This window comes from Manacus candei, unplaced genomic scaffold (assembly GCF_025592945.1).
Source record: "Manacus candei isolate 608988 ecotype Guabito, Panama unplaced genomic scaffold, ASM2559294v1 h1tg000018l, whole genome shotgun sequence".
Taxonomy (NCBI): domain Eukaryota; kingdom Metazoa; phylum Chordata; class Aves; order Passeriformes; family Pipridae; genus Manacus; species Manacus candei.
The window spans coordinates 17,391,133-17,414,764 of record NW_026138066.1 but is presented as its reverse complement, the minus strand read 5'-3'; the positions used below and the strand labels follow the sequence as shown (position 1 = coordinate 17,414,764).

At 49.7% G+C, this 23,632-nt stretch overlaps 2 protein-coding genes across 5 annotated transcripts in view; one reads left to right on the top strand and one right to left on the bottom strand.

Moving 5' to 3' along the window:
• Positions 1–23,632, bottom strand: part of WNT5B (Wnt family member 5B) — a 75,328-nt gene that overhangs the window by 38,818 nt on the left and 12,878 nt on the right. For 2 of the 4 annotated variants that reach the window (XM_051784993.1, XM_051784996.1), the window contains exon 2: positions 22,065–22,270. The exons of 1 other annotated variant lie outside the window; for it this stretch is intronic. The gene's annotated coding sequence lies outside the window, so the exon portion shown is untranslated. Of the gene's footprint in view, positions 1–22,064; positions 22,271–22,653; positions 22,760–23,632 lie in introns of those variants that run through there. One more of the 4 variants, XM_051784994.1, reaches the window with a different exon arrangement.
• Positions 559–4,173, top strand: FBXL14 (F-box and leucine rich repeat protein 14). The gene has a single exon (XM_051784982.1). It carries the CDS (start codon positions 628–630, stop codon positions 1,828–1,830), a length of 1,203 nt encoding a protein of 400 aa, XP_051640942.1. The 5' UTR covers positions 559–627; the 3' UTR covers positions 1,831–4,173.

Below are 23,632 nucleotides of genomic sequence, written 5' to 3'. Positions count from 1 at the left end.
GCCCGGCCCAGCGCCGCCTCCTCCCTCGCTGCCTCCTCCCCCCCCGCCTGGCCGCGCCTCCCCCCTCCCGCGGGCCGGAGCGGCGCCGGGCCCAGCAGCGCGCGGCGCGGAGCGGAGCGGGCGGGCCCGGAGCGGCGCAGTCGGTACCGGCGGCGGGCGGGCCGGGCCGGGCCGGGCCGCGCCACCCCTGCCCTCGCTGCCTCACCGCCGGCGCGGGATGCGGGCGGCGCGGGGCCGCGGGCTGTGAGCGGCGGCGGCGCGGAGACAAAGGGAGGAGGCGGCGGCGGCGGCGGGGCTCGGCGGCCGGCGCTGGGCACGGGGCGCGGGGGCCGCCGCCGGGGCGCGCCCGCCGGGATGCGGCGCGGGGCGGCGCGGCCGCGGCAGCAGCGCGGCGGCGGCAGCGGCGCGGCCCGCCCGGCGCGGCGGTAGAGGCGGCGGGGCCGGGCCGGGCCGGCGGTCGCGCAGCAGCGTCTCCCGCGCCGCCCGCGCCGGCGATGTGAGGGCGGCGGCGGCGGCAGGAGGCAGGAGGAGCGCGGCGCGGAGCGGAAGGCGGGCGGGCCCCGGGCGGAAGCGGGCCGGGCCCGGCGGCGAGGGGGCAGCGGCGCGGCGGGGGCGGCCGGGCGCGCGATGGAAACGCACATCTCGTGCCTGTTCCCCGAGCTGCTCGCCATGATCTTCGGGTACCTGGAGGTGCGCGACAAGGGCCGCGCGGCGCAGGTGTGCACGGCCTGGCGGGACGCCGCCTACCACCGCTCGGTGTGGCGGGGCGTGGAGGCCAAGCTGCACCTGCGCCGCGCCAACCCCTCGCTCTTCCCCAGCCTGGCGGCGCGGGGTATCCGGCGGGTGCAGATCCTGTCGCTGCGGCGCAGCCTGAGCTACGTGGTCCAGGGCATGGCGGACATCGAGAGCCTCAACCTCAGCGGCTGCTACAACCTCACCGACAACGGGCTGAGCCACGCCTTCGTGGCGGAGATCAGCTCCCTGCGCTCGCTCAACCTGAGCCTCTGCAAGCAGATCACGGACAGCAGCCTGGGCCGCATCGCCCAGTACCTTAAGGGCCTGGAGGTGCTCGAGTTGGGGGGCTGCAGCAACATCACCAACACTGGCCTCCTGCTAATCGCCTGGGGCCTGCAGCGCCTCAAGAGCCTCAACCTGCGCTCCTGCCGGCACCTCTCCGACGTGGGCATCGGGCACCTGGCGGGCATGACGCGCAGCGCGGCCGAGGGCTGCCTGGGCCTGGAGCAGCTCACGCTGCAGGACTGCCAGAAGCTCAGCGACCTCTCGCTCAAGCACCTGGCCCGCGGGCTGGGCCGCCTCCGCCAGCTCAACCTCAGCTTCTGCGGGGGCATCTCGGACGCGGGGCTGCTGCACCTGTCGCACATGAGCAGCCTGCGCAGCCTCAACCTGCGCTCCTGCGACAACATCAGCGACACGGGCATCATGCACCTGGCCATGGGCAGCCTGCGGCTGTCCGGCCTCGACGTCTCCTTCTGCGACAAGGTGGGGGACCAGAGCCTGGCCTACATCGCACAGGGCCTGGACGGGCTGCGCTCCCTCTCCCTCTGCTCCTGCCACATTAGCGACGAGGGCATCAACCGCATGGTGCGGCAGATGCACGGTCTGCGCACCCTCAACATCGGCCAGTGCGTCCGCATCACCGACAAGGGCCTGGAGCTCATCGCCGAACACCTCAGCCAGCTCACGGGCATCGACCTCTACGGCTGCACCCGCATCACCAAGCGGGGCTTGGAGCGCATCACCCAGCTGCCCTGCCTCAAGGTGCTTAACCTGGGACTTTGGGAAATGACTGAGAGTGAGAAGGTCAGGTGAGACGAGGAGGGCGCCCCGAGACCTCCATCTCCTCTGGAGGGACTCACTGACTGACTGACTGACTGACTGACTGCTGCAGAGGAGGAGAGAAAGAGAGAGGGGGGCACGCACAGAGTCATGCTACCCACGCACTCTGGCACCGCAGGGGGGAACACAGAGAAAGAGAGTATATCCTCGACCCGTCTGTGCTGCCTGCCTACCCTTGCTGTGGAGGAGGAGGAGGAGGAGGAAGGGGGAGCAGGAGGAGAGAGAGAAAGCACTTATCCATTTTCCAGGTCATGCCTCAAGCTCCACGCTGGGGAGACAGAGCTCTCCCTCCCACAGCATCCTTCCCTGCGGAAGAGGTAGAAGCCGACACTCTTATGCACTTGGGCTAGAGACACCCCTCTTTATCCCCACTCCCTGATTCCATCCCCTCACGCACTACGGATGGATAAAGACAGACCCTTGTTCTGCCATGTATTCAGAATAGGTTATTTTTGGTTTTTATAAAGGAGAGTGGGAATGGAGATGGGAACAAAAAATAATAACAGCAGAAAAGGCTTCCTAGCTACACTTGTGTCCCCAGCCACCCAGTCATCCTGGGCTGGGCACAGATACAGCTTTTGGTAAAACAACCATTCCACCTCTGTGCTTGCCCCTCCCCTGTCCACACATTTGTGACAGAAATACTGCTCCCTAGGTACATTGATTTTTTTTTCCTTTTAAATCTGTTTTCAGTCTCCATGTTATTCTCTGCTGTGGGTGGATACAACCTCCCACTATTCCAGTTCTCCACTGCACTGAGATTAGCGATAGCTACAGCCTCTCCTTTTGTCAGTATGTTTCCATGTCATCCTGCACTGTGGTTAATGGAAAAGCCTAGGCACTCCATTCTCTCTCCCCATCTCTCTCTCTACTGGAGATGAAGATGCCATTTCCTCCTTCTCTTGTCTCTGTGGGGACTGGACACAGGCCCCAGCCTCTTAAGCCTTCCCGTGCACTGGGGGACACTGAGAGTTACCGAGACTTGTCTTCCCTCTCATCATTCTCTCCTTTTCTCCCCTCCTTCTTCTTGGCAACAGGGATAGACATATCCAGCTACATATCCATTCCTCTTTGGATCGGGGGTGAGCAGGTAGAAGGGGTTTTTAGCTCCTTTCTACCCAGGGAACTTAAGGAAAAATCTCCAGCTTCATTTCTGCTTCATTTGAGATACTGTGACCTGTTTTTATTTTGAAATGCATAAAAAAAATTACTGCTACAAAAACAGCCTCTTACTCTCCCATCTATCCCTTGCTTACATCCTGTAACTGATCCCAGTTCACTCATTCTCCCCTTTACAGTATTCATTTTCTTACATGGTTTTATTTTTAAAGACATATGAAGTTGCTGTTCTTGTGGATTTTTAAGTACATTTTTTTTCTGCTGAATATATTCTATATATATAAATATATATATGATGTCTGGCTACCTCGTTTTAATTTGTTACTTTTTTTTTTCCCCCTCCTCAAAAGCCCTGGAATTCTTACAGGAAAGAGATTTTGAGACTGAAACATTTTTGTGCCTAGACTGGAATAATGCCCCTTGGGTTTGTTCTTCTTTTTGCCCCTCCTCCCCCCACCCTCCCCCTTTTTTTCATTTTTGTTTTCAGGCTTACCCTACTGTGTCCCACCTTCACATTCTGGTTGTGCCTCTCCCTCCCTCTTCACTGGGGACTGGGGACCCAAACTGTGCTTCTGCATTTTTACTCTTCTAGCACAAACATGTAACATGAGAATCCACACTGAGGATTGGGCTACTGTTAACAGAATTGTGTAAAATGCAAGTTTGTTTTAAAAAAAAAAAGTTATATATATGGATATATGCAAATGCTTTCCCTTCCCCTCCTTAACCACCTACAAAAGGTCACTATGCCAGCCTTCCTGTTTGTAGGTGGAGAGGAGCAGAGCTGGCCTACAGGCCCTGAGGCTGCAATGTGAAGGGGAGGAGACTGAAGTTCATCTGTCTTATCTCTGTTCTGTCAATAAAATTGAGCTGGGTCTTTAGATTATTTTTTAATTATTATTTTAAAGAGGAAGAGCAAGTTTGGGGGTTATTTTTGGTTTTTTGTTTTGTTTTGTTTTTAAATATCTTGGCTTTTTTTTTGCTCATCTGTTCCAAATCTCAAATCCTCCACAGTAACAGGCCAGACCATGGAGTTAACGCAAACCCAGAGACCCCTATGGATTAATTGTACTGTTTGTGAATTTGTATAAAAAAAATAACAAAGATCCTCTTAAAACATTTTATATTCTTACAGTAAAAGGTTAAACATATTTATATAATAAAAGAGGAAATATGAAGTATGTTTTTGAAAAAAAAAAAAAGCCGTATCTGTGTTGTCTGTGCTTTTTAAAGATGTGTATCTGTATCTGTTGGGTTTGGTAAGTACAGCCTCGTGGCTGAGGGTGGGAGTTTGGGGCCGCTTGATCTTGTGAGGGATGGAGGAGGAGAGGGAAGGAAAGGAGCCTGGTGCCTCCTGTGCAGGATGTTGAGTAACATCATCCTGAAGAGTTTGTAAGGAAGGGGTTTGGCAGGACCAGCCTTGTCTGCGAGGGTGCTTGGCAGCATCCCTGGGGACAAACCCAGTTCAGCTGCTTATTGGTGTGAAGCGTCAGCTGAGTTTGAGGTCATACAAACCAAAAGTGCTGAAGCTTTCTAGCAGCTGAATCGACTGCTCAGAGATAGAGGCAGACATTTGTGAGTGGGGGAAGAAGGGCTGTGTTTCTTAATTTTTTTTTTAAGCTCCAGGTAGATGGTATGGTAGAGGGTTTTTTACTAATTTAAACTGAGGCCCTCCCTGGATGGAAGACCCATCCAATAAAAACATTTCCCAGCAGTGACAACCACCAAAAACCTGTGCCCTTGTGGACCTGGGAAATCTGAAATATCTTGGTTGATTTCCACTGCCCAGGCAAAGATTAAAGAGAAAGTAAAGTGGGACCGTGTTAAAAAAAAAAAAAAGTTTGAATAATCTAAGGTGTCCTTTGTCCTATACCATAATCTTTCTCCTCAACGTATGACTTTTAACCCGGTGGGGTCCCTTTTTAGCCTCCACGACGTGGGGTGTTTTATTGTTGTTGGAGATGGAGCTTAAGCGGTGTTTATAGGGCACGACAAAGCCCGTCCCCCCCAGCCCGGCGGCGGGGCTTGCTCGCCCGCTGCCCCCTTCCTGCCTCGAAGGAGGGGGAATGCGAAATGGTGGAAGAAGCCGGAGCCATTGTTCAGGAAAGTTAAAAGAGGAGCTGTCCTTGCTTGCTTGCTCAGTCATGCATACTCAATCTGGCCGGGCCCGGGTCCCTATGGAAAGGAGGAGGGCGATTCTTCCCCTCTTTTTAACATTCCTCTCCAGGCCTGGCTGTATTTAAGCTGCTTTCCTCCGCGCCGAGGAGGAGGGAGGGGGATGGTCTGAAGTTCCTGTACATTTGCATTTTAAGCACTTCCAGCACTGAGCAGGCCACTTTGTTCCCCCGCTCCAGCAGCCCTGGCCTGGTGCTGCTCCAGGTGGGTTGGATGCCCTACCAAAGCAAGTCCTCTCCGTGCCCGGGCCTGCCCTGGGTGCTCAGCCTCTGCCTCCACAGGTATTTTGGCTGAGGCTGGACTGGACATACTCTTTTGTTGCCAGCCCTAACCACCTCACCTCTTTTATGTCAGTGCCACATTTCGAAGGGGAAAATAGTGCCTGACTCTGGCCCTCTTAAAAAGAAACACCATCTCCTCTGCATCCTAAGGACCTGGACTATCTCAGGGTTTGGACTTTGTTTTATTCCCTCCTTTCCAAGACTTCCAAGCTTTCTGCTGGGAGTCCATCACAAAAGATGCATTGTTCGCTTTAGGGAAAGCCACCACAATTGGATCTAATTGAGCCTGACACTATATCCATCTTCCTCTACTTGGAGGGAGGTATGGGGTCTGCCTTTCCTGCGTTAAGAAAAGAGTTTACAGTAACATCTTGATGGAAAAAGAACGTGTATGTAAATGTTATAAACAATGGGAATTCCAGATCAGGTTCCAATAACAGCTGAAAACATAATTGTTCCTGGGGTCGGCAGCAGTCCCAGCCAAGGATGGGGAGTGAGAAACCTCTCATAAGGTAGTTTGGTTCTGCTGGGTTTGAGTGAAAACAGCATCTCCTTAATAAGGCCCATGTTCACACGGATAACAGTGGGACACCTATATCTAAATATATCTAAATATGTGCTCATAAGCTTTGTAATCAGAACTAGAACAGTATTTTTTTTTCCCTAAAAAATCCCCCAAACTTCTTCTCCCGACTTATATAAAACACCAAACCAAAAGCATTGCCCAGATGGCTTGACATCCTCTTTAAGGGGAACCCAAGCCGAAGGAAGCTGCCAAAACCAAAGCCTCCCCAAAGCCCAGCACTGGGCTATTCCCGTAGATGGAGCAAGTGTTCCTCATACCTTCCTCTCATGCACCAGTGTGACAGCACCTCGAGACAGATACAGGCCAGCAACCATTGACCAATTACCACATAAACTGCTCAGCATAACAAGGAAACTTCCACTCTCTGACCACTCTTGAATTTTTGAATGTGACTCAGCTGGCAACTGGGGTAGAAAACCGTAAAAAACACCCCGCTACTTGGAAACGAGCTGGAAGTCTGTCTGTGTCAGTGAACCCACAGTGCCCCAGTGGTGGCTTTGGTGCCAGCCTTCACTGCTGTGCCCAGCAGAAGAGCTCCCATCCCTCCCTCCCAGCCATGCTTGGCTGGGGCAGCAGGGTCCCTCACCTACAGCTGCACAAGCCAGGGTATGGAGGATGAACCAGGGACCTGCTTTATGGACCAGAGGCTCTGGGGAACAGAGGGGCCACGCTCAAGAGGTGGTGACAGAGAGCAGCAGGAGCCATGTGAAGGAGGGATGAAGTGACTGATCAGGAGAGGAGGTGGCCAGGGACTGAGGGGCAGCAGCTGCAGTGAAGTCCTGCATGTGCATGGGGGTCCCTGCTCTGCTGCAGCAGCTGCTCCCCTGGCCAGATCCATGGCTGGCTCCTCTCCCTGGGAGACAGGAAGGAAAAGCAGGCTCCACCTGGGTCCTACTGCCCTTGGACTAGCACATGGGAGGTCCATGCATGACAGATTTATACATTTTATACCATCCCACTCCACGCTGTGGGTTCAACTGAATCAGTTTGTCATGGTGATTCTGGGGTCCTTTGTTTCGCCAGTAATAAATAACGGGGTCACGGGGCAGCTGTCAGGCAAACCACCTGGGGCCTGTGCTACAACCAGAGGTGATCTCTGTGCTAGACAGTACAGAGCTTACTATTGAACCTGCCCTTTGGAGGTCAGGGAAGGGTTAAAATGAGAGCTGGGTGGTCAAAACACCCACAGTTTTTGAAGCCAAAAGCTAGAAGTTAGCACAGGCTGCCATTAACAGCTCAAGGGTAGATGTCCCTTGGATCTGGCAGCCTCCCTATGTACATACGTGGGATGCTTCTAAAGCAAACTCGACCTTTTTTTGTTTTCTCTCTGCCTCCTCCACCTTAAATGCCGCTCTTTTAGCCAGCAGCTCTTTACTAGCGCCTTCTGTGGAGGAAAAAGATAAACGGATAAGCTCGACTGGGTGGTGTGGGCTGGATGTGAGGACCCCTCAGCACACCAGTGAGGCCCCACGCCAGAGCTGCTGGCTGAGCTGCAGGACACTCCCCACCGTGGCCAGCCAGCAAGGCCGTCCTGCTCAATTCCCCAGCCCCAAGCTGCACGAAAGAAAGAGCTGGAGAGGGTTCATCAGGCTCCTGTGCCAGAACTTAGACTCCAGCCACGTTTGGCAGGAATGCTAGTGTTTCTCCCCCTTCTTTAATTAAATCTACCAAATGCATTATCTCAATGACAGCCCAAACTGAAAAAGACACGATCGAGATTTTGAAAAATCCGAATCTGATCTGTCCCTGCAAGAGAAAGATGAATGGAAATGGGATTTTCCTAAAAAATTTCCTAAAATCCTCAGTGTGTCTTGGAAAAGGTGTCAAAAGTTTAATACCAGGGTCTGGACACATGCCCTTAGTAAGTATTTCCACATGAGAGGGTTACTGAGACATAAACCAAACTCACATTCTGCTACAGAAACTAACTCAGATCTAGGAATGGGCAACTCCTCCTAGTTATTTTCCTTCCTCTGAGTCTTGTTTCTCCAGGCACAGTCTAGTGATTTCACGATTAAGCAATTTCCCCTCCCACCTTTAAAAAAAAAAAAAAATACAACAAAACCCCAAACAAATTTCATCTAAGCTTTGTCCTCTTCCTCCCTCTCCTTCACCTTTCTCCCCCAAAATGTCCCAGCTTTACAACCCCTGGGTAACTTCAGGGGCGCGGCAGTTGGCACATACAGACAGCACTACAGGGACACACCGATAACAGCTCTGCAGCCAGCAGGCTCTCTGCTTGTTCAGTGAGCTGAAATGCCAATAAATCCCTGCCATTATCTCCCTTTGTGACAGCCACAGTGGCATTACTGGCACCCCAGCTTCAGCATGAACCAGGTGCATCCTTCAGTGTTATAAACTCCTCCTGCCACACACTGGGTAGAAGTCTCCTAAGGCTGTCGTGGCACAGGTGAGCTGGTTTCCCCTGCTCCTCCAGGCTCCTGGAGCCTGACTCTCAGCTCTGGCAAACCTCCATCCCCTTAGTTAAAGCCCCCCACGCACCACCAGCCCCTGTGCGAACGGACCGGAGGTGACGGGCACCGCGAGATCCCTGGGGCTGCCCGTCCACCCCACACCCAGCGAAACCCGGCGGCGACAACACCGCTGCCTGTGACACCGGCGGGGCTTCCGCGAGCGCAGGGGCTGGGTGGAGCATCCCCACGCCCGCTGCTGCCGGGAGCGGCGGAGCCGGCGGCAGCTCCCGGTCCCGCCGGCCGTAGCTCCCGGTCCCGCCGGCCGTCCCGCCGCGCCCCGGGGTCCCGCCTGCAGCGGCGGCGCGGCCCCGGCAGGCGGCAGCATTGCCCGCCGAGTGCGGCCCCGCCGACCCCCGCGACCTCGCGCGGGTATTCCCTGAAACCGGAGGCTTTCCACCGGCTTGCTGCGCCGTGAGAAGTCCGCACCAGGGTACCTGTGCTGCCTCGGGGGAAGGGGGGTCAGCTGAGGCGTCAAGTGGGAGGGGTGAGAAATGGGATGGATAGATGGATGGATGGATGGATGGATGAGAGGGCCCCGTTTGGCAACCCTGGACCACGGCTGTGCGGACGTGACACCCATCAGTGTGGCCGAGGTGGAAGGTACCAAGGGATGGCGAACTCTACTGCTGCTCATCATCATCACCACCATCAGTATTTGCTGGTGGTGAAGGGTCCCACGGGTTTGCACCATAAACCAAAACGGGAAGCCACACTTGGTGTAGCTGGACCAGTCACAGAACCACTGAATGGTCTGGGTTGGAAAGGACCTTAAAGGTCATCTCGTTCAAACCCCCCTGCCATGGGCAAGAACACCTTCCACTAGAAGGTGGTTGCTTAAAGCCCCGTCCAACCTGGCCTTGAACACTTCCAGAGGTGGGGCATCCACAGCTTTTCTGGACAATCTGTTCCAGTGCCTCACCACCCTCACAGTAAAGAATATTTCTGATACCTAATGTAAAACTACCCTCTTTCAGTTTACAGCCATCACTCCTTGTCCTGTCACTACATATCTTTGTAAAAAGTCCCTCTCCAGCTCTCCTGTGACCCACTTAGGTACTGGAAGGTGCTCTAAGGTCTCCCTGGAGCCTGCTCTTCTCCAGGCTGAACAACCCCAACTCCCTCCGCCTGTCTTCATAGAACTGCTCCAGCCCTCTGATCATCTCCATGGTCCTCCTCTGGACTCACTCCAACAGATCCCTGTCCTTCTTATGGTGGGATGGGCATCAAGGCACCCCACTGTTGCATGAGAACTTCACATCCCAGCCTAACAGGCTGCCTTCTGGAAAACATCCATCCTAGACTTAGCACTTCAGCCTGAAGTCTGCATCTCTTGACACCTATAGCTTGACACCAAGAAAATTATTTTGTTTATTTGGTTTTTTAAAAGCACGCAAGTGTGAGAATGGTAATGGAGCAGGACCAAACTTAAACTAACACCTGGATTATTTTATTTCAGTTTTGTTGTGCAGGGCTTTGCTATGTTGTTGGCACAGATACTCCACTGGGTACCTCTGCAGTGATTAAGGTATCTGGAGTTGTATGCACATGTCCTTTCTAATACATAAACTTGAACAGTCTTTTTTATCCAGTTCTCACACTGCTGCTATAGATACAGTGATGATGTCTTTTTCAGAAGCAACTATACCTTATAATTTAGAGAATTAATAATTAGCTTCTGCAGGCTCATTACACACACAGACGTCAGAAAGAGAAACATCAGCATTAATGGGAAAGAGAGGTGGAAGCAACTTGACTAAGGCTTTGTCCCAGAGCCGCATGTGTCCAAACAGTGCCTGGCGTCAAGCTCTTCCATCTCCAGTCCTGCTGGTTTTTGTCACTTGGAGCACCAAAAACGGAAATGAGTTTTCCAGCCTAAGGTAGCCCTGGAGAGGCAGAGTCAGGACAGAGAAACACTAAGCACAGAGGACATCTTCCTACTCTTCCCACGGCAGGCTGTGCCACCCAGGGCCCCAGAAGTGCTGGTGTACGAGCGTGGGCTGCGGAAGAGCTCCCAGCAGCAGGAGCCCCTCCGACAAGCCATCCTTCTCTCCCTGTGCAGACTCTCCAGCCGTCATGGCTTTTATTTCAGGCAGCGGCGAGTCTCACCGAACAAGAGCTGACAGAAAGCGCCGCCCTGACAGCCCTGAAGTCCCGTCACAACAACAGGTAGGGCTCGGGTTGCAGCTCTCCCAGCTGCTCCAGCTACATCTTCACCACGACTGTCCCTGCAGCGAGGCCCGGGGACCACCCATGCGGATCAAAGCCACGGGCACTACACGGTCCCTAAGGCTGCAAACGCTGTCTCCCCTCATGCATTCCCTTCCCAAGAGGCACCTGTCCATTAGCACAGACTTGCCCAGACCACACCAAAGGCCAATCAAGCCACAGCGACTTTCGATCTCCGGGCCCAGACCACATGGCGCGAGGACTTGTGCCCGGGCTGCCCTCTCCCTTGCCCTCATCTCCACTGGTTTCAAATGCAGCATGCCGGGGGGACATCGGGGGGAACACTGTGGGGGACATCATCTCCTGCCCACACCTGCCAGGGAGTCAGCGAGACAGGGGGAGGCTGCATGTGAGCGGCTGGGTGTAACTTCCACCCTGTCCCTAGTGCCAAAAACAAGCATGTTAAAGCTAATCTACCCCTGTCTCAGCTCAACTGCTTTTCTGTGACTAAGCCCCTTATAATGGTTTTACTAAAATCCCCTTTTGATGGAAAAAATCCCAGCTGGAAGTTTCGGGCAGCGGCACAATGTGCAAGTCTGCGTGTCCCTTTCCCCAGCTTCACAAAAGCCTCTAATCGAGTGGAAAATTTGCTGGAGGCCAGAGGTTTAGGCCTGCAATTATTTTTTAAGGGATTATCAGGAGAGAATGGGGGTACTTACGACCCTCCCTCTCTTTGTGCTTTGCTCTGTGCCGCTTTCAGACGGACTCAGCCAGAAACCTAAACCACCGCAGCTGGATCCAGCAAAACCAGGGCTCAGTTGGGCAGCTTGCCTCCTCTCTCTTATGGGACAGATCCCAGACTCCAGGTTAGATGAGTCCCACTCCAGCAGCATGCAAGAAACAGAAGTGCTTTTCCACAGAAGTAACACTACAAGATTTTTTTTTTTTTTTTAAAGAAAAGCCTGAGAAAAAGCAAGAAATTCCAGTCCTGCGAGCCTCAGGGAACTGAAAAACCAAGGAGCCAGGAGGGATGAGGTCCACTGGACAGGCTGGGCTTTGGCTGTGCAAAGCCATTATGCAGGAGGTCTTATACAAGTTACTTGCAGCAAGCTCCAAAAAACACTTGGCACCGAAGACGTGCGCGCTGTAACACCCAGCTTTTAAGGGCTTTGCTCCAAGGGTGGATCCCGGCATTAGGGTCCTCGGTGCTGTTGCGGCCTCCGAGAACAGTCAAACACCACTAAGGATCCAAAACAACTCCTTACCGGGCACAGAGCCACTTACTGTCAGCACATTTAGCGTGGGCAGGCCAGAGGAGAAGCGCCGCTGGCCCTCGTGCCTGGGGAGCTCCGTACCTTGCTCGGAGCTGCCGGGAACTGCCCGTGCTCACACGTGACCTGAAATCAGGTGCTTCTCCTCTACCATCCAACTGCCGTGCTCCCGCTTGCCTAACAGCAAGTGAGCCAGACCCAGAGGAAGCAGCGGCGTTCCCTGCTTCCCCAGCAGCCTAAGGAAGAAGATGACCTGCTTTAGTCCTGGTCTCCCTTCGTGGCACTTCAAACCTATCCCTCCTGGAGAAGGCACTAACCATTGGGCCTCAGACAAGGGCCATGAAAAAGGGCTACTCTTCGCTATTCCCAAATAAGCCATGCTAGGGTGTGGATGATTATTCCAGACTCAGAGCAAGGAAGGAAGTACATGAAGAAAGCAGTGGCTATAGACCACAGGCCTCTCGGCGTGTGGCATAAAGCACCCGTTGGTCAAGACAGAGAAACAGGTTTTGATCCTTGAGCTTTCCAACCATTCGGCTGCTATATAAGATGTTTCAGAAGAAAGGGGCAGCTGCCACTGGGTTTTCTCCCTTATCGTGTGCGTGTGTGGTGGGTGTGCTCTGAAAGCACCTGGGGAGGCTCGGGAGCCAGGGAGCTTGCTTTCTGGATCGTGATCAGACTCATCAATTTTGGGCAGGCACGTAAGTAAAACACTCAGCACCCAAGGGGCATTAAAATAAAAATAATTTAAATAAACCCCTCAGACAAACTCAGAGAAAAAGTCAAATGAGGCATGTGTGGAATTACGATGCCTCCAGGAGCTAGGTGGTGCCTAAGCTGGGGATTTTGATTTTGCAATTCTGAATGCTGCTTAAATGTCATTTGGTTTTGTTTTGATTTTTTTTTTCTTGGATCAGTTTTTTGCTCCTCTCTACCCAATTCTCTCTGAAAACACGGACACTGTTTTCAGAGTTTTAAGACAGCAAGGTAAATGACAAATGGCCTGACCTGCTCAAAATTGCTTATTAAGCTAATGTGCTTTAAAATACTCTCTACATGTCTAACTCCTGCAAAATAGATGAGTTTGCTGTCCAAGACAGATTGAGAACTTTGGCATCCCAAGGTAAGGAATGCAGAATTGCCAGTAACTAGTCGCATAGGATGTGACCTGTGTGATTCACTAGTGGCACTAGAAATCAGGTGAAGAGTCAGGTCCAGCTCCAGTTTCTCACTCCAATAAACTGAGCACTGTGCATAGTGCCACAGGAGTCCTCTTTTACTACTTCCAAGGAAGAAAATCTTTCCCCCAGCCTGCTGTTCCTGAGTACCATCAGTGAGCTTTGCTCTTGGAGTCCCAAGTCTTTCTGTTTATACACAGTCTGCTGTCCACAGATAACCTTGGAAAGCCCTACTTACAGTATCACTGAAACACTGTAGTCTTTCAGAGATCACCATCCAAATTCCGCACAGAGGCAGGATCAAATATACTTGGATCATTCCTTGCAAGGGTTTATCTTACCTGTTCCTAAAACCCTCCCTAAAAGCATATAGCCTGAAGCCCCTTTACTCAACCACTTCCAGTTTACTTCTAATAATATTTCTCCCTATCCACCTCAGATATTTTACTTTTTCCTCCAGGCTAAGCCATGTTTTTAATGCTTTCTACAAGTGGCAACAAAAAAGAGTTGAGGAGTTTTCTGTTTCAGGCAACCTCTTATGGCCTGGACAAACACTTCTTTCCCTGAGTCCTCACACTCCTGCAGAGGGCACCTCAGATGCAACATGGTTCAACTCCACCTCTGTGCAGCATCTGCCTTGTGAAGAGCCCAGTTATCATGCTGCATTGTACAGGTGGATTTCTAGACACATGATAAACGTTTCTGGAAACCATTGTTATCCTCACAAATGTTTGTACCCTGCAAGAGTTGAAACCAGGATCCCAACAACGTAAAGCGATTTGCTCACCGGGATGTTACAAAGATTTTGTATTTTACATTATTACAATACCTTTATGGTATATATTATAATAAAGATACAACTTGCCACTTGTAAATTGTTAAAGCTTCCTAAGACTTACAGATAACTCTGTCTCAGCACTTCCACTACTTTACTTTATAGTTCCCTGCCAGCCCCACTCCTTTATCCTCCTTACAGTTGTTCTCTCACACCCCTTGATCTAACAGCAGCATTCACCAAAAGAGTCAACAGGGACCTTATTTCTGTCCCCTATCCAGGGGCCACTGATGGAGACACAAGGGATCTGCTCAGTAAGACTGAAGATAACCAGCGTTTCACAGGCAGCTGCACACAGTAGAATGATCTTATTCTTTCTAGCACAACTTTACAATGCAAGTAAAAAGAGGGTACTGACAGGCCATGACAACTGGAACCACTCCTGTTCAAGCTGAACACTGCACCAAAGCTATGCTAGCATGAGCATTACAGACCTTTGAACTTCATGGGCTCTTGTCAACTCTGACACCAGTACAGGATGTCCCACATCATGAACAGAGTGAAAACAAAAATCTCTTTCCAGCTCTCAGAGGAGCAGTTCTGCTGTCACTGTACTCAGAGACAGTATGAGGTACAAGTAGGTACTTGTTTCCTACTTGCAGTATCACTGCTAATTTTGGGACACAATTTCAGCTCCAGGCTCATTGCTAGAGCAGCAGAACAGAAGTGCTGAGCTATAGTGCAGCACAGAAATAGTGTTACTCATCCAGGAAATTACAGTTCCACGTCCCACACAGAGCATTGCCCTTGTGTCTAGATATGCAAGTTAATGGGCATCAGCCACACTGGAGTGAGGCAAGCAAATGGCTTGAATTTCTAAAACTCCAGGTACTCAGATGTCCCAGAGCACCGTGGGAGCTTCTGGTGACTTGTACCTCTCATGAAAAACAACAGAGTGGATTCTGTTCCAGGCTCACCACATGACTCCAGTCAAGTCCTGCCACCCCTCTGCATCTCAGCTGCTTCGTGCTTAAACTGAGAGTATTATGCAGCTCTGAGAATAGACACACTTATTTTTGGAAGTTCAAAAAAGTACTCAAGACCTCTGCACGGACGTCATCAGAGAAGTTTCTAACACAATCATTGACATTCCCGTGCCCAGGGCACAGCACAGGAAATCTGTCAGAGCCTCCCAACAAGGCCTGAGGAAGTCCCAGCATATGTTCATTTCTGTTCCCTCCATGCCATTTCCCTGAAGAATGGGCCTTGTAGACAGAAGAGTTTCAAAATATGTCTGAATTACTGTCTGAATTACTGCACTCGAGCTGTGTTGTGTCAGACAGGGGCTCGGTGTTGAAAGAATTGTCTATATGTTCAGCTGCATATCATTACAAACATTTAAAGAAGCTGCTGTTTCCAAAAAGGAAGCAGTTCTTATTATTATGAAAGCTGGGGGTTTTCCAGGGTTGCTGGAGTGCCAGCAAAGGATCCAGAGCCAGGACAGATAATCACAGTAGAAATGATAGGCAAATCTACAAGTGCCTGAGGACCACCTACGCAACATCTGCACATCTCATAAACCAGGTGTTGCTCCCTGAAGCACATAATTTGGGCATGCATTCTGTGTGCCACTCCTACCACCTCCTGGCTCCCACCAGGACAATGTCATGCACTGCCTACAGCTACGTGCAAAGCAAGGCGTGCCAACCCCAGCTCAGAGAAATCTGTCATTTACCAATAATATGTTGTGTCAGTGCAAAACTAGCCCACAGCTGGGAATTGGCAGGACATATTTGAGGTATCGCACTCACAGAGGAGGAACAGAAAAACTGCTTTGCCCACAATTACCCAAAAACTGCAAGCAGTTTAAGTCGAAGACTTAAAAGGAGGCACACAGAGAAGTCAGGGGTCAGGCTCCAAGAGAGACACAGATTGACACTCCAGTAAACAGGCTTGTTACAAAGCACTAAATGCAAAGAGGAATTTATCCCAGCAGCAAGTGTCACACTGCACACAGACAAGCTTTCTTTACAGAGGCAAATGCACTTCGGCACGCCCAGCATCTAACACAGCTCTGGTCACTTAGTCCATGGATCCTACCACACTTCAAGGATGGGAACATCTCTCCTTCATCCACTAGCTATTCTCAAAAGCTAAGGCTGAAACCCTGGGATTGGTTCCACCTTTCTTAAAAAACAAAAGAAAAAAACCCAAAACAACACATGCAAAACAACAAAGAAAAAAAACCCCAAAGATATCCCTAGTCAGGAGTCTGCTACACCACGGAATGAAAAGTGAAGGTGGCCATGGAAAGGGGCACATGGATGCAGTTCTGGAGGAATTTTATTTTAATAAATATGTATAACTCCAGGGGAAAAACCTCTGTCAATATAAATTCTATGGAAAATATTGCTCCTGTAGACAGAAGAGAGACCAGTTCTGTTTGTGTATTCAGGCACTGTATATATGAAGATATTTTAGAGGCCTCTATACTTAGCCATTGTGGTTTCAATCTTTCCCAGGCCAGAGGTAGCTGTGTAAGCATATAGTCAGCATTGGCTAAACAAGTACTTTTAAACCATACTATTATTACTAAATTCATTAAAGAAGGCTTCTTTTTTTTTTCTTTTTTTTTTTTTTCTGTGTGTGTGCATCTATTAATTCCAGATAAAAACATTAAAAAGACCCACTGAAACCCAACACCCTTCTAGCCCTCAGAGCGAGATGTGTTTTTTTCAGTATCTCTTTATGTTTAACTGCAGCCAGACCACTTCAGGTCATGATTTCATCTGATCTCAGCAGGATGGCAGCGCTGGGTCCCGGGGAAACCAGGGTCCCTCAGGAAGTGATGTGGGTGACTCAGGCAGTGGAGCTCCTTCCTCTGAGTCAACACTGCCCCAGTGTTTCAGCATCGTGCCGGAGGGCGCTGACCTGCTCGGCGCGTTGTCTCTCAGAGGAAATAAATGGGTGCCTGACCACACTTGTGGTTGTTAAAGACAACATGTCGCTGTTCACAAACACTGGCATTTGGCTACGTGACCGCTCCCCATGTGCATAATTACATCTCTGCCTTCCTCCACTTTCTGTCCTGAATTGTTTCAATGGCTCCTGTGTTTCATCCAGCCCTAAACACACTTCGATGGTTGGAGGAACAGTTCCAGCAGAGCCCTGAACTAAGAACCTGGAATTTTATTGCTGACCCCACCTTTGGCTGGCTGCATAACCTAAGCATGCCTCTTCCACCTTCTCTCCCTTGGTTACCCCATGTGCAAAAGGGAGATCATGAGAGGAATCTCTTCTGTGAAATGCATTGAGAGATACTGGTGAAAAAAACCATATAAGAGAGCACTATAAAGATGAGAAGGTGCTATTAATTAGGTACGCCGATTAAACATCTGGGATATTTTCAGTAGAAAAGGCATTAGGGAAAATAAGGGAGATCTGTAAGGAAAGAAGTGAAGTCTTTGCATTTGATATAATCATGACCTATGATCTTCAATCCAAGAGTGCCTTGGGTTATGGACCAGACAGGTATTTCCCCCTTGGACATGGAGTTCAAGTGATGCCTGCTCTACAGTAAATTCTCTAAAGGTGCTGAGCATTAGCAGGATTTTTATCCCCCACAGGCAACTCAGCTGCCTGTAATTACCTGAAGAAAATTCCTCCTCTTCTTTCCTAATCCCAGTGCTCTGATCACATGCTCTGGGGACTCCATTTTGGAGCAATGTGACATTTACAACACACAGTCTGAAAAACACATGAAAAATACACCTGGATCTGGGATTTGGCACAAAAATTCATCCCAGGTTCATCAAAAAGTTTGTGACCTTTCTGAGCACAGTTGGGACCAAGCTACAGTTTTGCTTTGTACCTTGCAGTTTGGACAAGAAAAAAATCTGATCAAACTGACTGAGGTGCACTTGGAGAATTTCAGTTCAGTTCAAAACTCAGAGGCCAGAAACTGCCTTGAACAGAGAGCAGCCAAAGTATTCTGCACCCATCTGCATGGCAAAAAGGATCAGCTTGACAGAAGTGACAGGAACTCAACAGCAAACCTGACCACTACCAGCTCAGAGACAGCCATGAGAACACTGGTACTGTAGATCAAATAGGGATTCACTTCTGAAGCAAATCCCCCACCCATCCCACTACCCATGAAGTGGTTTGCAATTCTGAGCAGCCTTAGAGCTTGCAATTTGGATTCTGTCTGGATGAAACCGCACAGCAGACTGTGCTTGAGGAGGATACCTCATGTTCCTCCTCCACAACCATGGGGTCAGACAAAAACTCATCCAAAATAACACTCCCCCACCCCACAGTGCTAGTGCATGGGTGCCATGTCTTCAGCGCCAACTGTTCACCCTCCAGGTCCGCTCTTCCCGGCCCACTCTGCCTGCCAGTGCAGCCACAGCCACCAAAAACTGGAGCTCAGCTGCCAGAGAACTGGAGTGCAGAGGTACAGCAGTACCCGATTACTCGGGATATCTGTTTTTGAGCACCCTCTGCTGGATATTACAATTTTTAATTCTCTCCAGGCCAGCAATGCTAGCAGGCTAACTCTGATCAACCAGCAAAATGCTGGGCTGTAGAAGCAGGGAGCCTGTCCTGGGTATCCCTGGGATGCCCCAGCATACAGTGTGCCCAGTGTGCTGTGGAGGATTCTACTCTGCAGCAGCATTTATTCCCAAGGGGATAAATCAGTGTCCACTGAAAACAATCAGAGCTCAAAGTCATAACAAGGAAAAGTCAAACCCAACAGAAGTTTTCCCCATGTGACTAAGCTGCTTACAATTCACTTGGACTGAATGAAACATATTGCTGAAAAAAAGTGCCAATGAAACACCTAAAATGCATTGTTCCTCAAGAGGATGGAGCCGCACAGGCTCTGATGGTGTAACATTTTCTGCTGCGGTTCAGACCTGCAGAGGTCACCTAACCACCATAACACTGGAGTGGATGACTCTCAAAAAGATTGTTCAGACACCTGGGATGGTGGTTTGACAGATGGGTAACTGTCACCTTGAATCTACAGTCCGTGAGGGTAACAACAGCATCCTCATATTCTACATCTCAGCCTTCAGGTGATTAGAAAGCTGTGGTCACCTCTGATCCCAGCCAGGTTTATAGCAATCACTCAATGCAGAGACATTCGGGAATGCAAGGCTTAGGCACTCTTCTAAGCTAGTGTCCACTGTCAGATGTTTCAAAGGAGGGTATTAGAGTTTTATGGGGCCAGGAAGAGCATTTAACCAGCTGCAGCTGGAAGACTGTCCAGGAGCAGGAAGACTCAAACCTTCTAAACCAGCTAGAATAAAAATAATAAACTGCATGTAAGATTTTTATCCATATATCTAATCCTTTCTGTATTTTACTGTGTTCTCAGTCTCAATTATTTATGTGCAGTAACAAAAAAAAAATAAGTTTCACATGTGTCAGATGTTTTATTTCAATTTCATTGGAAACCTTGTATTATGTAAAAGTATACACAGGAATGCCTGGTTTACTTCTCTGTACTTCTAAGTTTATATACTTCTGTCATATTGCTTTTTATTACTCTTCACTCTAACGAAGGATACATAATCTTTTCAGTCTTTCCACACCTCTAGGCATTTTCATCACCTTGTTCTGTTAAATATTTGTAGCAGAGCGATCGGAAATGAACGCACGATATTTTATTTTTAAAGACCGCAGTCCCAGAGAATCACTCGTCTTCCCACCAAAGAGATCCCACACATCCCTGTTGCCAGCAGCCTCCTGCCCAACCAAAGTGAGGGAAGAGATGGAGGAAGCAGGGCTTATTACCTCAGACCCTTTCACACTGCAAAATTCATGACTGCTGCAGGAGTTATGTGCTCCCGTGCCATGCCAGCCAGAGTCAGCTGTGGTAACACAAACGAAAAGGCATTAACCCTGCTCCCTGCTAGGAAACAAAGTCTCCCACTCATTCCCGAGAAAAGTTAAAGGTACTCATTTCTGAGGCACTCGCGGGGTGGGTAGATACACTCACTGCAGTTCTCCAAAGATAGCTCAGAAATAACCTGGGAGGATCCCAGATGAAGGCTGGGTGTCTTCTTACATCTGCCTGGTTTCGGAGATGGAGTGTAAACAGTGGCACATTAGCTTAGATTAATTACAGACTGCCGGTATTTTGCTTTCATGTAGCGAGCTCCGGGAACATAACACCGCTGATAATTAAATAGCACCTTCCATCAAAAGGCTCCAAACCACCCAGCAAACCAGCCGAGCTGTTAAGGCAGGGCTGCTGGGGCAGCACACAGCAGAGGCTTAACAGGACGCAGGAACACAGCACGCTTGTTTAGGAAACGAGAAATTTCTACTGAAACTACAGAAGGAATTGTCACGTGTTTTATGTAAGTACTGCACAGCCAAACCTGTGCAGGATTAGCATCAGTGTCAGGAGACCTTCACTGGTCAGACTCAAAAGTTTTATATCCTACAAGAAAGATCATTTTTCCCATGATACGACTGTCTATTTTTTTTCTTTTTTTTTTTTCTTTTTTTTTTTTTTTCCTGGAACAGTGGCTCAGTAATAACTGAGGAATTAAAAAAAATAGTTATCTCCTACTTTGTTTTCTGCAGGTATGGGATTTCTTTGCAGCCTTCCTACACAGAATATGAACAGTGCAGAGGATTTATTCGGGAACTAATAGCCCTTAACTAAGCAAGGGTGAGAAAATGCAGAACAGGAGATAGATGCCAACAGAGAAAAGCTCATGGCAGTGGGGTTAATCTTCTGTGTCACCACATCCCCTCCATCTCCTTCCACGCACACCACTGCCCATTAGTTATGTGAGATTTTTGTGCCAGGCTCACCAGCACAGCAGTGTCAATACTGGGAGGTGAGTGATCAAATCTCCCCTCCCATGTGCGGTATCACAGCTGGGGTACCACATCCTCTCTCCCTGGTAATTTCCTTTTCTGTCCCTGCTCTTCCCAGTCCTTTTCCCTTCTTGCCCCATGCCCTTGCATTCTGCCCACTGATAGCAGGGAAGACCACAGTTGCTTTGGCTGGGATGGCTGAATGAATTGCTGCTCTAAGGCCGGGCTGCTCCCCAAAACTGCAGCCCTGAACCCATCAGCTGTTCTCTCAACGACACCAAAAGGAGAGGCCCATGTAGAAGCCAAAGGGAGAGCAGAGGCTGCTGCTTTACATTCACACTTGCAACAAGGAGCAGAACTAGTGGAGGGGTGCACATTTTTCCTGCCCAGCACAGCCTCTGGTGCCATCACCCTGCAGAGGGGACTGGGAACCTGCAGTTTGGGAACTCAGTGTCTCAAGATCAGCTGCCCTTTGCAGGCAGCTAGGGACTGGGAACACTGACATACTGAAACACACACCAAATACCTTCAGCATTCTCAGAGTAACTCCCAGAAACTCCAGCTTGAGCACCAGCAGCATTATCGAAGGGCAAAACCACTTACTGTCCTCATGAGCACTCAGTATCACACAACCTGCCCTCTGTGCAGGGACAGTGACCAATCCAGCAAATTTCACCTTCCACAGCTAAATTCAAGGCAAGGCCACAAATGCTCTTCAAAACCACTTAGGCTGGAACCTGCCCACTGATATGAGATGGCCAGAATGCCTGGCCAGGAGGCAATCCATAGGGATAACAGTCATAGGGAGAAGAGCTTAAGGGGGAAAGAAGGAAGGGAAAAAACATCACACTGGAGCAGCTCTTACTTCTGAATGGTTAATTACGTGCTATTATGGTTTAGTTAATAATCTGAAGTGAGACACACACTTCCATCCAGCACCTCCTCATCTAACAGAGAGAGGTATTTTTTTGGCACATTGTGCAAACAGCACCAACTTTTCACATAACAGTTGAATAAAAGCCATGAGTACTCAGTCTATGCCACAGCATTTGATACAGCAGCTAGAGCACGCTGCTGTGGGACAGTTATTTGTTAATTTTGCCTACTCCTGCTAGAAAAAAAACCTTCCCTGAGCCCAACCACACCACCACAGAAACCAGGTAATCCCAGCTACAGAAGCTGCACCAGCTCCTCAGGGTTGAGGTGGCGGTACCAACAGAAGCGAAGATGTAGGGAACAGATAATTTTGCAGACATAAAACACCAAGCAACAAAGTACAGGAAAGCCAAGGAGATACAAAGCTACCAAACTTCTACAGTATCTGTTAGGATCGTTCACTTACCTTTCACCCTCCTAGGAACCACGGCACAGTTGAAAAAGCAGGACCAGATGCAAAGCTCACAGGGGAAGCTAAAGAAGAGTACTTCCCATCTGCTCTCTCACAGTCCTGAGTTACAGAGAAGATGCACTACACCTGGGCAGGTTCAAATGGCAATGGTAATCCTCTGCACTCTCTGCTGCTCACACCCATCAGTACCCAGCTGAAACCTATGAAGGAAAGGAGCCACTCAGGCTTAACAGAAGGGACAGAGCCTGGGTTACCTCCATAAATCCCAGTTCCCAGCTCTCACCCCCATAAATGAATCCTCCAAGAGAAATATGAAATATTTCCATATTTTGTTTTATAGTCATTAACATCAAGTTCATATCCTGGAGCCTTCGGATTCCTCACTGTAGACCAGGATTCCAGCATGCCAAGAGCTCTCTGCCAGCAAAGCTGTATGGCTTTGGTCTGCAATGTGTGGCTTGTGCTGAAGGAATATTCAGAGGCCTCAGTGTGCTGGGCACCATAAAGCACAAGACAGAAATTGATTTGCATCATTCTTATCCCGCTAGATAAATAAAAAATTTTAAACCAAAAAGTTTCTTACCTCCTTTTACGGTAAGACAAGCACATAGCAACACTGGTGTTGCCCTTAGAAAGGCATAAAGATGAAGATTTAAAAGTGTATTAAACAGCCAGAGATGTGACTGCAGTATGTTAGATGTGCAGGCAGGAGATCCTGGATAGCTCATGGAGAAAGAGCAAGGGTTTCCACCCACTCCTTTGCCTGATTAAGTCCTGGAGGATCCCCAGCAGGTTTGTGTAACCAACATGGCCACACTTGCCCTGCTGCTGCTGCTTGTGTGTGGCAGAGACTAGAGGGGGCTCAGGTGGGCTGCCTTGAGCTGTGTCCACCCTTCAGCATTTCCACGCCGTGGGAATACCTTCCTTTCCCATGGAATCACTCCCACTGCACTAGCAGAAACAGCAAAGGAAGACAAGCCAAAAAGCTGAACTAGAAATTGCAAAACCAAAGTCCTCTTTTAGTCACCAAGTTGCATCTGTTCCTCACACATTTCTTGGAGGTATACATTTCTGTTCCAACGTAAGTGAAAGCCCGAGGACTCCAGTTGTCAGTGTGCTGCCAGTGCTGGAGTTCTTTCTGATATATTTAGAGCTCACAGCATCACACCAGCTCCTCTACTCATTAAGCCATGATATTTGAGCTATGACTTTTTTTTCTGTTTTAAAGGTAACCCATCCGAAGAAGCTCTCAGACTGTAAATCTGGTTGCTGAACAAGAACAGTACCGTTGCCCCACTGTGATTTTGTTGCTGCAATTAGTTTGGCTTTTTATTTAGAGAGTAGGTTTTATGTCTGTCTCTCAAGGACAAACTCCTGATCGAGACCAAAAATCTGGGTGAGACAACTGACCAACGCATCTGACCCAAGGCTGAAAATAAAAGCTGGCTTCCCACATCAGTTTCCAAGTAAACTCCACCAAATGACGCAGCACCCCATACTGCATTTCACCGGCAGTGCAGATATATTTAGCCCTGTATGCCCCTCCCAAAGCTCAGCGTGGG

What these genes read in the sequence shown, in the direction of transcription:
- FBXL14 (XM_051784982.1), top strand. Translation starts at nt 628, where the DNA reads ATGGAAACGCACATCTCGTGCCTGTTCCCCGAGCTGCTCGCCATGATC.